Genomic DNA, 14,526 nt, shown 5'->3' with positions numbered 1-14,526 from the left:
AACCAATAGATTAATGTCCCACGGTGGTCGCGAATCTGTTGATGGTAAAACCGATTTACTGGTTAAAGTTTGAAATGGCGGAGTATGCAGATGCCCAATTAAGAAAATCGTTTAAAACCTTTAAAAGATACACTGCACGGAAGTGCTTTGAGTTCGAGATATCAATCTGTAAGACTCTAGACTAAACCAATAAATAATCGTTTCAGGTTCAATTCGATCGCAGAGGAAGGAGAACGGTTGATCTGTAGAGAGAGAATCTGAGAATATGTGAGATCAATGGTAATTAATTGATTGTGGATGTTGAACTGCTTTCAAGATGATTTCTCTGTGTTAGACCGAGAGAAAGCTTTTGTGTGTGATAGTGATAGAGTATCGTAAGTTGAAGTTAAGTTACATTTAGTTCAGTTATCAAATCATAGGTTTTGGAACCTATTTGTAGCAGAGATAGTTAGCACATTGATCTCCAGCAAGTGATGACGGTTGAAGAGGAATTGATGAGTAGGGAAGTGGGAATTGTGGTTGAACCAGTTCTGCTTAATTTGTTAGGGAGACTTGGTTGATTTTTATACCATTGGTCCATTTACTCCTTTAACTTCCAGCATGACTTAGTCACTTTACCATCGTGGATGTACTGCTATATTGCACGTGTTGTAGGCCTCTAGACGCAAACCATAGTGAATATCCCCTATGTGACATGATTGATGTCTCATGTGAAGTCCGCTTTGTAGACAGATATTTATTTGGTCAATCGTTAACTTAGCTAGAGCGTGAATATATATATATATATAGGCCAATTCCAGAGACCCTTATTGCATCATTTGACGCGATGAAGCTTCATTTGGGCAGGGCCTTTGCAAGATTGCGGCCTCGGGAGTTGGTGAATGATTTTTTCTCCCCTATTCTAATTTGTAGAAATGCAAATAAAACATATATAGGTATATATATATATATATATATATATATATATATATATATATATATATATATGTGTGTGTGTGTGTGATTCATGTGATATTTTTTTTAGTTAAAATATAAAGTTAACTTATATATCTTGTAATTATATTTGAACAACGCATTGTTTTTCTAACTTTTTGTTCGTTGAGTTTCTTATTTTGTAATCATTTTTTTTTATTGTTATAAATAGTATATTGGAAATTCATAAGTTTTGTATGAGTTGATTTCTAGAAAGAACCTACGCTCCACGATTCTTTACTAATAATCTCTCCTAATAACGATACCTAATAGTGATTCTTTCTAGACCAGTCGACGGAGGAATAACCGTCAATTCTCCGTTATAATATTGTTTATGTGCACACCAAGTGATTGATCTCCTTGAATGCTAACTATAGAAATATTTCATTGACATTTTGATTGTATATAGATAAATATTGGGTATGGACTGCTTCTTGGAATTTGCGAGAGACACCCCACTAGTCCAAAAAGCCGAATTTAGAACAAACTGAATCCGCCGAAAACGTGGTTATATGACGGATATGGTATTTCCTAAAGTTCGTCCTTATTTTTGGTGTACTATTTCTTAAAGGACGGATCATTCTAGTCAAAATATTAGGACATATTTCGTTTGTCCTAAATTAACGACAAGCTTAGTTTGTCAAAAATGTGTGATACTATAATTGCATAATATTTTGTTTTATAAACAATTATTAGGGTTTTTCCAAAGATAAATCTGATTTAGTTGATTCATATTCGGCATAATCTAAATAAAAAATTTATAATAAAAAACTGAACCTAAGTCAAAATGCGGAATATTATCAAGTATAACCCATTTTATTAATATTAACGTGAATTCAATTATCAAATGACAACCCATAATGTTCAACAACAAAAGCTATATATCTCACTCTCAAGTTAAAAACAATAAATAAGTAATGATCTATCATGAATGAGAATCCAAGATGCTTCAAACCTGGACTATATAACTCGCATCCAACCAACTGAATTCTTTAATGTTCTTAACCTGGACAGTATCTTGGCATGGATTAGCAAGAAACCACATCCACATTGTTATATAATCAAGTCTCCAGGTAACAATGTGAAACACATGTTTGGATGGATCCTGCCAAATATAAAAGGATACCATTAGATACAACCATACAAGCTTTAATGCACCAAAGAGTAACATTATGGAAGTTATTTTATGAGAGTAAATCTAACAAGCCATGATTTTGTTTCCCTGAAAATGTGAATCTCTAACTCAGATAGTCGAGCATGATTCTCAATGATGAACGTGAGATGCACTATGACTCATTATTACAATGGATGAAGCATAAGGTGCCTGCTGAAAAATAAACGATGTTTTGCGGACCATAAGCATTGAGTTCAGTGGATTATTGACGATTGTTACATATCATTGTGTCAGTTAAGGCAGCAATGACATTCGAACAATTTGGATTGATGTGCAGAGGTCTGACGAGATTGCGGGATTGATCATGGACCAATATGTATTTTGGCGTCGAGCATTTTACAAAAAATCAGATGAAGATGAATAATGCTAAGTTATTATAGAATATTCATCATCGATCCACCATGTCATGAGTAGTCTGGATGACAAAGCATAGATTATGATATTAAGATATTGGTAGACAAACCAAATATTGGATGATCGACCAGTGAAATATTGAATGATCGACCAATGAAATATTGGATGATCAATGAAATATCACTTCTCAGTGCAATTGAACATTGATAGCTGAATCAATAAAATAATTCTTTGTCGAGCACTTAAAATATTGATGACAAGACCGGATATCAAATATTTAATTAAAATGTTGATAGCTGGATCAATATAAAAGTTATTGATGCTCGACCTAATTAGAATTATGCTCTACAGATAAATAAGTAACAACAATATTAGTTTCTCTAATGAGCTTTCAATATTATACATATTTCATCATTTATGTTGTGCAAGTCAGTATCCACTTCTGTATGGAATAGACAATGACTGGACAATTCCTAGATGGATTGACCACTATTATAAAGCAATAATGTCTTCAGGAAATTACTGACGTTGGTCGTATTATTCCCCTTCAGGTGTTTGTTGACTATATAAAATAAATATTCAGAACCAGTACGGTACGTACTACCGCCATCATGTAACATGTTCTTAAAATGCTCTGAAGAGGTTACATGATCAATCAGAGATCACCGTATATCTAAGTTATAAAATATAAATTTCATATATTCGTCTGAAATCGGGACAGAGATATACAAAATTATGATTTTAGAATTTTGTCCCTTGTCAAAAATCCACCATCAACAAAGCTTTCATCTCTTTTGGCTTGTTGATTGATTGGTTTATGGGTTTTTTTTTGTAGTTGAATAACTTGGAGGATATCATGTCTGAATTGCATTCAATCTGAAGTCTGTTAGGAGACTAGTGTTTGTAGCGGCGTGATACACTAAGTGTTCAAACTGGATGAGGTTTCGTTTTTTTTCTTCTTTTTTGTTAGATTGAAGTTTTCCTCGTTAACCAAATTCTTGTGTAAGCGTGTGTTTTCAATTTTTAGTGTTGAAACTTTTAGTTCTTTTAATTTCTAAAAGTACAACACATGTTCATTCTCCTATCAAGAGAAAGTGGACACTTTCAATTCCATCTAAGTCACATGTCATGTGGGACTTAGATGGAATTGAAATGTGATGTTGCGGTGGCTTGGAAACGTAACAATTACATGACATATTACGTGTTGGTGTATTCATGATATGTTTGTGCATTGGGCAAACATCAGATGCAGACACAACTATTTTCGAAGAGTTATTTCTTGTTAGTTTCTTTTATTTCTATATTTTTATTTTTATGTTAGATTTGATGTTCAGCTAATTGGTTCGAAGCCAATATAATGGTTTCTTAATCTGTTCGCTTAATTGCATAATTATTTTTTATTTAAAAAGTGTTTTTTTCTGAGGGTATAAAGAGCTGACATCCCATTTTTCCGTCTTAGCTTTAGCTTGTCAAGAAAGTTTATTTTCCTCCCCTCTTGTGTTTAATAAAGTTGCTGCAAATTGCTTCGCACTGGATGACTGGTGTATATCCCTAGCAGCTCTCCAATTGACTGCTTCATTTGTTGCAACCTCCATGCACATTATCACTCGTCATTGATATGCAACCCAAACACATACAAAGAAAGGATACACACACATATAATATTTAAAGTGTGCTTGGATGCTACATAAAAAATCGAAAGTTCAAAAGTTAGTTTGAGATTTAATTTTAAAAGCGAGATTTTTTTTTTATTCATTTGCTTCTGCTTCTTGTTGCTAAACACGCCCCTGATTATTAAATCTTAAATCTTTATCTTGGTTCTATAAGTCACAAACGTTGTATTTACACAGGGTGTTTGGATACACTCTCAAAAGTTGCTTTTCAACTTCTAAAAGCAAAAAAAAAAAACTCAGAAATTAAATTGACAACAAAATCTAAGATTGAATTTCGGATCAAAAAGCTAACTTTGGGGATTAAAATTATGGACAGTGATCATCCAAAAACTGCATAGACACAAACAACCACAAAAGCGACGCCCCATAATTTCCACGAGGGGCGAGACCCACCTATTATGTGTATGTGCGGTTTTTGGGTGGTTTAAATGGACATCAGAACCATAGCTTTTGTGAAGCAAATTCTATGCTGCTTTTAACTTTGGAGATCGACTTCTAATCGTTTCTGCTTATGGTTCTGATGTCCAAACAGACCGTGGATCCAAAAGGTATATCCTGCTTCCTGGCTTAAAATCGAGCGCACAAGGGGCAACTAGTGTCTTGAGGAAGCAATAGGGTTGGGGTTGACTTACATCTTGTTTGCTTGCAGCTGACTCGGCGTCTGGATCTGAGTCAACTTCTGACTCGGGCCGAGTCAGCAGTCAGACCGTTTGTTTTGCATTTCGAGTCAGATCTGACTCGACCTATGACTCAGACATAACCCCTGACTCGGACCCATTTGAGTCAGGTAACAAAATACCCCTGACTCACGGGACCAAACCACTGACTCACATTTTTTTGAGTCAGATCTGACTCAAAACAAACATATCGAGTCAGATCCAGATGAGTCAGGTGATTTCACTCAGATCCAGACGACTCAGATGGGTCAGGAGTAAACAAACATAGTGTTAGTAAAATGTTGAGCTGAAATATCAAATTCCCTATGAATCAATCCATCTTTAGAATAGAGAAGATCTATTCTTCTCGGTAAAACCCTAGCAAATCTCTGATTCCTCGTTTTAAGTTTTATTTTTATTTCTGTATTTTTTTTTTCCTTCTTTTTCCTGATCTATGGCGTTGAAATCTGGTGGAAGAAAACTTTCGTTTGATATTCTTAATGGAGATGTTTTTATTGAGGACGAGTTTGTACTGTACAGATCACTTTCAGATCCAATGTGTGAAAATGGAGAAACTCGAAAAAAACATAAGAAGAAAAAGAAGAAGAAGAAAAAGAATGTTAATTTAACGGCAATTGATGAAGATCCAATTACTGGTAAGATTCTCGATGACCATCGTCATAATGAATTGGAATCAGATGATCAGAGTTATAAAGTTGAAACAAGTCTAAGTACGGTACATCAAATTCCAGAGCAGGAATTTCAAAATTTCAATCTAGATCTCCAACCATTAGTTGAATTGAGGCAGAGAACTGTCAAGTTGAATGTGCCAAGTAATCATTTAAATGAGTTCTCAGCTAAGGAAGAAAATGATAATAATAACAATATCGTTGGAATTGGATTGATTTCATCATCTGCTCAAAAACCTCAACTCAATGGAGGCGTTGTTTCAAAATTAGGAACCGCGGAATCATTGGATTGGAAGCGTCTAATTGCTGAAGATCCAACTTATCTTGCTTCTTTGGAGAAGTCACCCGTGAACTTTTTTATTGGAGAGATGCGAAGTGGAAATACATTGCGGAGCACAACTATTCTGGGAAATGACAAAGAGAGGGAGAGAGTTTATGATACTATCTTTCGATTGCCATGGAGGTGCGAACTGCTTATCAATGTGGGCTTCTTCGTCTGCTTTGATTCGTTTCTGTCATTGCTAACTATTATGCCAGCCAGAATTCTGATGACCTTTTGGACCTCACTGAGAACAAGGCAGTTCCAAAGACCATCTGCAGCAGATTTATCAGACTGGAGCTGTTTAATGGTATTGATCAGTGGAGTTGCTCTTTTACAACAAATAGATATCAGCTTAATATATCACATGATTCGGGGTCAAGGAACCATCAAACTCTATGTGGTGTACAATGTGTTAGAGATATTTGACAAACTCTGTCAAAATTTTGGGGGAGATATTTTCCAAACTCTATTCCGTTCAGCTCAAGGACTTGCAACTTCTTCATCAGAAGACATGTCATTTTGCATTTGGAGATTTGTTTCTGATCTAGCATTAGCTGCTGTTTCATCTATAGTTCATTCATTTGTCTTATTAGCTCAAGCAATCACTTTGTCAACCTGTATTGTCGCTCACAACAATGCGCTGCTTGCTTTGTTGGTGTCAAACAACTTTGGGGAGATAAAAAGTAATGTGTTCAAACGGTTTAGCAAGGATAACATTCACAGTCTAGTGTACTATGATTCGGTGGAGAGGTTCCACATTTCATCTTTTCTCTTATTCGTGCTGGCTCAAAATATTTTGGAGGCCGAGGGTGCGTGGTTTGGGAATTTTGTGTTCAATGCACTCCTGGTTTATGTTTGTGAAATGGTTATTGATATCACCAAACATTCGTTCGTAGCAAAATTCAATGAAATAAAGCCCATCACATACTCCGAGTTTCTTGAAGACCTCTGCAAACAGACTCTGGACATTCAGTCGGAAGACGGAAGGAAAAAACTGACTTTTATTCCCTTGGCGCCGGCATGTGTGGTTATCCGTGTACTTGCACCAGTATATGCAGCTCATCTTCCTTACGGGCCTCTGCCATGGCGACTATTTTGGATCCTGCTCTTGTTAGCAATGACCTACGTAATGCTGGCAAGTTTGAAGATGATGGTTGGCATGGGTCTGCAGAAATATGCTACTTGGTATATTAATAGGTGCAGAAAGAGAAAACACCACCTTCACTCAGACTAACTTACTAAGGGAATTCAGGTAAAGAAAACGATGGCTTCTGTCGGTTTGGCAATTTTGCCTCACTTCGGTGAATCAATCTCTTATCATTTAGGGATATGGCTCAGACTAGTTTTGTGATGTAAACTTCGGTCAAGTGGTGAGGTGAGAAGCAGATTCTGTTTTGTACCAGTTTCTGGATGAGCATGAGAGGCGTTTGATTTTGCGGATTTGGTCCTCAATGGTGCCTTACTCCCATGGGAAACAAGAGAAAGCAAACGAAATGCTTATATGGATGTCTCATACAGGAGGTTAGTTTATAAATTCGTAAATTATAATGTGTCAGATAGTTGGTTGATTCCCAGACATGCGCCACGCTCTTTCAAGCCTAGTTCACTCCAGGATTCATTGTCATTACCTCGACAAAGAAGAAACTGAGAGAAAAAAACAGCTGGGATGTTGAAATGCAAAGGCTGATTTTTGGGGAGTCTGGGGAGCTCACTCTCCCAACAGCTTATCAAGGAAGAGTGAAACACAGGATAAGTGAAACACTTTGGTTTAATTGATTATCAAGAGTGAAACACTTTGGTTTGATTAGTGAAGGCACAACTTACCAGACCTGATTTTTTGCCAGCAAAACTGTTTTCCCTCTTACAATTTTGAATTTATATCTTGAATACAACAGCATAATACAAAAATATTCTATTTAACTTCCATTTCACTGAATTTCAATCTTACATAATATGATAAAACCTATGTTATTGTACAATGTTTGTTCTGTTGTGTAAGAACTGAATAAGCCCCAAAATTATTGCCTAATACGCTGGTTCCAGATTTTCATACTAATTGTTCCGCTACAAGAGAGCTTTTGCTGGCATGAGGCGAGATCACCCTAACACAAATCACACAAGGGGATTTTTTTTTCGTTTTCCGTATCACAGATGATACACCACAGCGCAAGATTTGGGAGGATTAGCTTCTCACCAGTCTGGACTATATGCATTAGGAACATCATGTAATGGATGCCCTTTCAAGTTTCTTTCAACTATTCTTTGTGCAAGAGAAACCTGTTTTCCAACAACGAAGACGAAAGCTTTTCCCCTGCCTCCTCCAGCACCCCTTGCAGTTCTCCCAACACGACGTACATATTCGCTAGGATCCCGCGGGAAGTCGAACAGTATAACGTGATCCACTCCTCCCATGAAATCAATACCCCGTGAAGCTCTGTTGCGAAAAGGTCATCAGCCCCAAGTTAAAACAAAAATGTAAAAAGTAATCGCAAACAAGCAAGCAGTCACTCATTTAACTACTTCTAGTCTTCTAGAAAACCCAGTAGCCACAGTCCGTTAAAACTGTTCTGATTTTGCAGAGGGACTTGTAACATGAATCAACATACCCTCACTATGCGAGGAGTGGTGTCATCATTTACTGTCACTTAAATCAGATAAAGTTTCACATGTAATAATGGCATTGGAAATTCAAACTGATGCAACTCAAATTAGACGGAGCAACAACAGTTACTCAAATCAATATCGGGTTGGGAGACAAATGACGACAGTAGGTTGTTTAGCGTGGTACCTGTCTGTGCAAATCAGAAACAAAGAATCTTCAGGAGACTGAGGATTGAGAAATTCTTTCATATTAGCGAGACGTGCCTCTTGAGTTAAAGCAGAGTGGAATGGCAAACCCCTGATACGAACTCCTTTTCTATCATATCGATTTAAAATATTCTCAACTTTTCTGCACGTTTCAATCTGAAGAGGTTGATGAAAGGGATTAAGAATAAAAAAAAATATAACAATAAAGAAAAATTAGCAAGAAAATATCAAGTGAAAAAATTATTTGGAATTCGAAACCAACTGACCTTGTTGCAAAAAATAATAGTCCTAAAAACCAGATTTCCCTCTAAAAGCCGCAAAAGAGCAGATTTCTTGTTCTCAAATGCTGTTTCTGGAGTTTTCTCCATTCGATCATCTCCACTGCAATCTACAAGTACCTACATATATGACTGTAAACAAATTAGTACACAATTTCAAATCACATCAAAGGATCACTACCAAAGTGGTTCGTTTACTAATTATGTATGATTTATTTCTTAACTTCTTCTATTACCTCAATAACATTTCCTTTCTAAAACACTGAAAACATTTAGCATTTCCCAATCAGAAAACTATCATACAGAACAGAAACTGGGATTTAGAAATGGGACCATTTTGGCTGAACACGTAAATCATCATAGTGAGGAGAATTCCTGCTTAACTTTCATGTGAAATAACGATGAACTAGTATAAGTAATTGTTAGTTAAGATAACTTTATTTCAGCGGTGGTCCCTCTAACCCCAGCTGTCTGATAAAAAAAACTATATTCTATCAACTTCAACCTAGTTTTCTCCCTATTTTTGATCTTTCCAAAAATATACAAATTTTACGGAACAGAGGTGAATGAAAAGTACGAAGTGATATGTAGGATTTTTCATGTAGCTGGGTAGGAGGTCTTCAAGTTCAAGCACAAGTTCCTACCTCTTCAAGTCTAGAGCTTGTCCGGTGGATGCCAGGTCCCATGATCACTTCAGCATCAGGAAAACTTTCAACAAGTTTGTTGTATATCTCGACTGGTAAAGTTGCAGTGACAAAGAGATACTGCGTAGTAACGGGTGCAAAATTGAGAAAGCTATGCAACACTTGTTGAAAGTCTTCATCAGCGAATAGTATATCGACCTCATCTAATACAGCACTTGTAGCAGATCAGGCACAAATGAAACAATACAAAAGTTATTAGAACACAATTTATTCTTCATTTGAGAAAATGTATGTATATGCAAGCTCTAGGCACTCAAGCAACTTGGAGGCTTTACCATTTAAGGTTTGTTAGCTGCAAGAAACCTTCTTTAAGAAGGTAAAGGAAACGACCAGGTGTTGCTATGAGAACATCCATATCTTGTTGAAGGCTTTCTAACTGTGTTTTCTGTCGAAAACCACCTGTTGCTACCATAGACCTGAAAGGAACCCCAAATTTCGACATGGAACGGCAAGCACTTAGTACCTGCAAAACTTAAGGGCGTTATACAAAATCACCCACATGAATGTTGGTGCACACACCCAAATTCAATCAAAATACTAGTATGGTCAATTATGGAAGTTGGTGGTACATGGATGGAGCTGAGCAGCTCTCAATTTGGTTTTGCCTTTATGTTCTTTCCACTAATAGACAAACACTAGCAAGCTTGTGTACTAGTAACAGCTTTCATTCAAGAACATAATGAATGTCAAATACAACACGAGAAATCTTTGAATGCCAGTTTTAGAAGACAGAAAATACTCTCAAACATCTTATCAGAAAATAACTGCTTAACAATAACAAAAAAACTCAACTAATTGACAGCAATGGAACCCTGATCAATTTGACTATAGGATTACGGATATGACATTGAACCTATTAGCTTATAATGGACCAGCCATTTTTTTCTTTTGCTACATGAGCTTATGCCAATCCAGTTGGTTTACTCCTTTAAGATGCTTATTAAAATCTTGTATTATTGCTGAATATGCATCGGTCTCCATTCTCTCGGGAAACTAGATGTGATACGAAGTAATACACCAAGCAACTGAAACTTTTGTTTTATGTTTCTGCGACTTCTCTCAAATTATACTAAGGGAACACAAAAAGAAACGTATTCAAACAATAAGATGCAATTTCCAGCCACTATCTAATAACTCAAAATATCCTTGTAAAAGAAGTGTAAAAACTGGCATAATAATGCACTTATTTTTGTAATTCTGGGAAGGAAATATCCCTCTAAGTTGCACTTGCAACGTTTCAGTACAAGTCTCTGTTGTCCAACACTATTTAACATGCTCATACAGCTATTATGTGATGCAATATCCATAAGAGGGGAGGATATCAATTATTTGCTACCAAGGAAAGAAAAGAAAGATGGAGAAAGTAAACTGAGGACTTACTTGAGAACCCAACTCAGCAGTTGGTACCAATATTACTACCCGGGGACTCCCAGGAGAGGATTTACCAAGTCCTTGTAGCTCCTCTTGTCGGAGCTGCTGTAAGACTGGTGCCAGATACGCAAGCGTCTTTCCTGACCCACTTTGATCAGCTATGATGCAAGTTTTTCCCTCACTAACAGGCGCAAAAGCCATGGCCTGCAATTATGTGAAATACGTTGCAGGTGGTCAGAAGTCGGAACCATTAACAGGAACAAAATACTACGAAGTAGTTTCATTTAGATTGTAAAAGAGAAAAATCAGAAAGTATGAAATTATTCCATCAACCGTAAGACCTAACAACTGATTTTATAAAACCAATGGACACAAAGGAGAAACCAATTTAGATTTTAGACCACTATCATCGTGGTTCGAGGCAAATTTTAGTTAATCAAATAAGATAATCAAACTACTGTGGTGTGACAATAATGAGTACGAAAGTGAAAATCAGAAAATGTACAAAGGACGAGGTTGCAAGAGGATTGGGAAGACATTTCTCTCAAATCATGATGACCTCTACGGACAATTTAAAGTAAGAAGTTTCAACCTGATGAAGCAGTAATGTTTTGAAGCTACCAGTAAATTCTAAAGTTAGATACTGTTATTCTTTAAAAAAGCAGACAGCATGGCATTTTTTGCAGCATTGTGTTTGGTCAGCTTCAAGGTTTACACTAAGTATCAATTTTTATGGCAGAAGTAGCAGAAAGAATATCGTATCTTGTACCTGAATATGTGAAGGGCGAGAGTAATTCTGACCCCTCAAAGATTCAATGACATCATCGCTGCACCCAAGATCTTGAAAAGTTTTACGGCCGAAAAAACCATGTCCAACGGAAATCTTCTTAGGATGCTTCAAATAGTGTCTCGTCGTATCATATGAAGCATCATAGACAGACACACCGCCACCCCATCCTCTTAAGGAGGCATCAGAAGCACGCCTCGGAACTGATACAGCTGATTCATCCACTTCATTGTAATCATCATCATGAGGTTCTGACACTGTACCTTTATCCCTCATAATATTTCTCATAATGCGTTTGGGATTAAATTCCTGCTCTCTCGCACTTACGGCAGTCTCAGTATCTGGCATTCTATCATCCATTTCTCTTTGCCGCGATACCCTTGATATGCTACTTCTTTGTTGAGTCGCACCAACACTCGTCTCTCTTTTTACAAATCGACTCTCGGAATCATCAAAACGCGACCCATCATAAGGCGTATCACCTCTTAGAACTTCTTTCCCATAACCAACTTTGGCATTGGTTTCCTTAGTAAGTGATGATTTTCTGATTAACGCACTCACTCTCTGTGCCTTCAACTTACCAAAGCTTCCTGCAATGTTCCTCCGAACTGCTGGCGAATCATCACTTTTCGTACTGACATCTCGTGCAGCAGCAGTCTTACCATCTGTTACATCAGCAAAACCCTATGCAATCTTAGTAAAACATAAATCAATTCAGCAGAATAACTAGTTGTATTTAATAAATTAGATATAAAATTAGGGTTTAAGGGAGACTCACACCCTCCATTTTCACTAGAAAGATTTTTCATACTCTTCTTCTTGTTCTTGAAAATTTCTTCTTGATTGGAAGTAGGTCTGGCTCTAGTCTGATTAGGCTTCCATTTGAGAGTTTCTTTAGAAGGAACAGGAGAATCATCATCACCCCAAACGATAACTTTTTCGCCAGTTTCATCGTCAATTAATTGATAAGCACCTGGTGTGTCTAAATCCTTACGAATATAACCAGATGATCTAACTATAACCCCTCTGGGTTTTTTATTATGAAACTGAAATCCAACATTTTCGAATTTACATGAACAGATAATGTTGAAATTGGGTGAAGATGTTGTGGTGGTTGTTTTGATAGAAAAAGGTAAGTTTAGTGGAGCTGTAGCTAACATTGCATTAGGGTTTGTTGGATGGTAATGAATTATCTTTCTCTTCTTGTTTAGTTTTCCCTGATTACTAGGTCTCTGGGTTCTGTATGCAATTCAGGTAGGGGGTTAAAAGGAGATTGAAGCGGGAAGATATGTGGAAAACTGGAAAAATAAATGGGAAATATCCCGAGAAGCAGGAAGTGATAAGATTTTCTACTATACTTTGTATAATTTTAGGCAGCGGTGATAACACACACAACAAGACAGTTTGGCCGAGTGGTCTAAGGCGCCAGATTTAGGCTCTGGTCCGAAAGGGCGTGGGTTCAAATTCCCACAGCTGTCAAAAAGTCTTTTCATTTTTTCCCTTTCTGCTGTTGTGCGTTTTTTTGTTTTTTTTTTTTTTTGGTGCATATGATACCCCTATTAGAAGTGCGACTTTGTGCACCGCCCCTAAACCAAGGGTCCTCTCAATGCTCTGACGCCCACACATTCCTTAACAAGGGTCCTCTCAAATGGTAATGGTGATTTTTTGTTCTTTAACGAATCAAAATTTTTAATTTATCTCCACCATCTTATTTAATGGAGTTTTTGGCGGAGAGAAAGAGTAAAAGCAGGGAAGAGACGTGGGTTTGAACCTACTTTTTGGTTTTTCAATTCCTCCAATTTCCAACATTGTCATTTACTTTTAATAATTAATTTGTAAACGAAGCAGCTTTTTTTTTAATAAGAAAGAAATTTCATTGAAAACGAATTAATGCAGGACTACGTTCAGTTCTTTCACTGATCTACTCTATCAATTCTGGCCCTCTTAGCTAGGCTATTAGCAACTTCATTCGATTTTCTATGCACAAAAGTGCATTTCCAATCCCTAAAACTCACTAAAAGATTTCTACAGTCTTGAATTACATTATTGTTTGTCCATCTAACACAATCTAATTCTCCATTTATTGCTTTCACTACATTCTGGCAGTCTCCCTCCAAATGTAGTCTTTCAACGGCTGAATCTTTTGCCCACTTGATAGCCGCCAGTGCTGCAAGAGCTTCAGCTTGCTCTTCATCCTGAGCTATCCCAGCAAGTGATTGAGCTCCTCCAAATTGCCATACAGTAAAGTTAAAAAGTATAGCCAATGAAATAGGGAGGAACGTACACCCCGGGTTAACAAGGGTGCACAAAGTCGCACTTCCTTATTAGCCGGTAAAGAGGTTAAAATTCGGTTACTAAAAAAATCAAAAAATAAAATAAAATTGTTTTGATACAACTACCCCTACCCTAATCACCCCATTGATCCAATAAATCAGATCACAACATTACTTGTTTACCGAAAAAGATAAATTTATCAAACTACTAAGTTACCTTCTTAGTGCGGTATACCTCAATCAATTTCTTAAAGATTTATAATAATTCGTAGAATCAATCGAAACCCTCGAAAAAAGAACAATATTGCGGCTAGGCAATACAGTAAGTTGTGATTAGGGAAATATTGATATCCCAAAATTAATCAATGTAACACCAACAGACAATGTCAATGCTCCTAATGACCAATCAGATAGCAACCAATTTGATTGTAAATGAGAGGGATAACAAAGGATTGAAGATTATTG

At 36.7% G+C, this 14,526-nt stretch overlaps 2 protein-coding genes and 1 non-coding gene across 3 annotated transcripts; 2 read left to right on the top strand and 1 right to left on the bottom strand.

Annotated features, from left to right (window-relative positions):
- Positions 1–5,180: 5,180 nt before the first annotated feature.
- LOC113297104 (protein POLLEN DEFECTIVE IN GUIDANCE 1-like) lies at positions 5,181–7,766 on the top strand. Its single transcript, XM_026545504.1, has one exon. It carries the CDS (start codon positions 5,284–5,286, stop codon positions 7,072–7,074), a length of 1,791 nt encoding a protein of 596 aa, XP_026401289.1. The 5' UTR covers positions 5,181–5,283; the 3' UTR covers positions 7,075–7,766.
- Positions 7,723–13,113, bottom strand: LOC113297103 (DEAD-box ATP-dependent RNA helicase 50-like). Its single transcript, XM_026545503.1, has 8 exons — positions 12,567–13,113; positions 11,771–12,453; positions 11,011–11,205; positions 9,906–10,093; positions 9,571–9,784; positions 8,915–9,046; positions 8,629–8,804; positions 7,723–8,274 (listed from the first exon to the last, which is right to left on the bottom strand). The coding sequence occupies exons 1-8, from the start codon at positions 12,946–12,948 to the stop codon at positions 8,031–8,033; spliced, it is 2,214 nt and encodes a 737-aa protein (XP_026401288.1). The 5' UTR covers positions 12,949–13,113; the 3' UTR covers positions 7,723–8,030.
- A 73-nt stretch (positions 13,114–13,186) lies between these two features.
- On the top strand, positions 13,187–13,267 carry TRNAL-UAG. The gene has a single exon. It is a non-coding gene; the product is annotated as a tRNA-Leu (tRNA).
- Positions 13,268–14,526: the final 1,259 nt, after the last annotated feature.

Source organism: Papaver somniferum, chromosome 7 (genome assembly GCF_003573695.1).
Source record: "Papaver somniferum cultivar HN1 chromosome 7, ASM357369v1, whole genome shotgun sequence".
Taxonomy (NCBI): Eukaryota; Viridiplantae; Streptophyta; class Magnoliopsida; order Ranunculales; family Papaveraceae; genus Papaver; species Papaver somniferum.
Note: the sequence above shows the minus strand (reverse complement) of the source record. Positions and strands in the feature narration are given on the sequence as shown.

Coding starts and splice junctions, on each gene's coding strand:
- LOC113297104 (XM_026545504.1), top strand. CDS start 5,284: ATGGCGTTGAAATCTGGTGGAAGAAAACTTTCGTTTGATATTCTTAAT.
- LOC113297103 (XM_026545503.1), bottom strand. CDS start 12,948: ATGTTAGCTACAGCTCCACTAAACTTACCTTTTTCTATCAAAACAACC. Junction 11,206..11,770: donor CTCGCCCTTCACATATTCAG/GTACAAGATACG, acceptor ACATAATTGCAG/GCCATGGCTTTTGCGCCTGT. Junction 8,275..8,628: donor TTTCTGATTTGCACAGACAG/GTACCACGCTAA, acceptor TTTTCGCAACAG/AGCTTCACGGGGTATTGATT.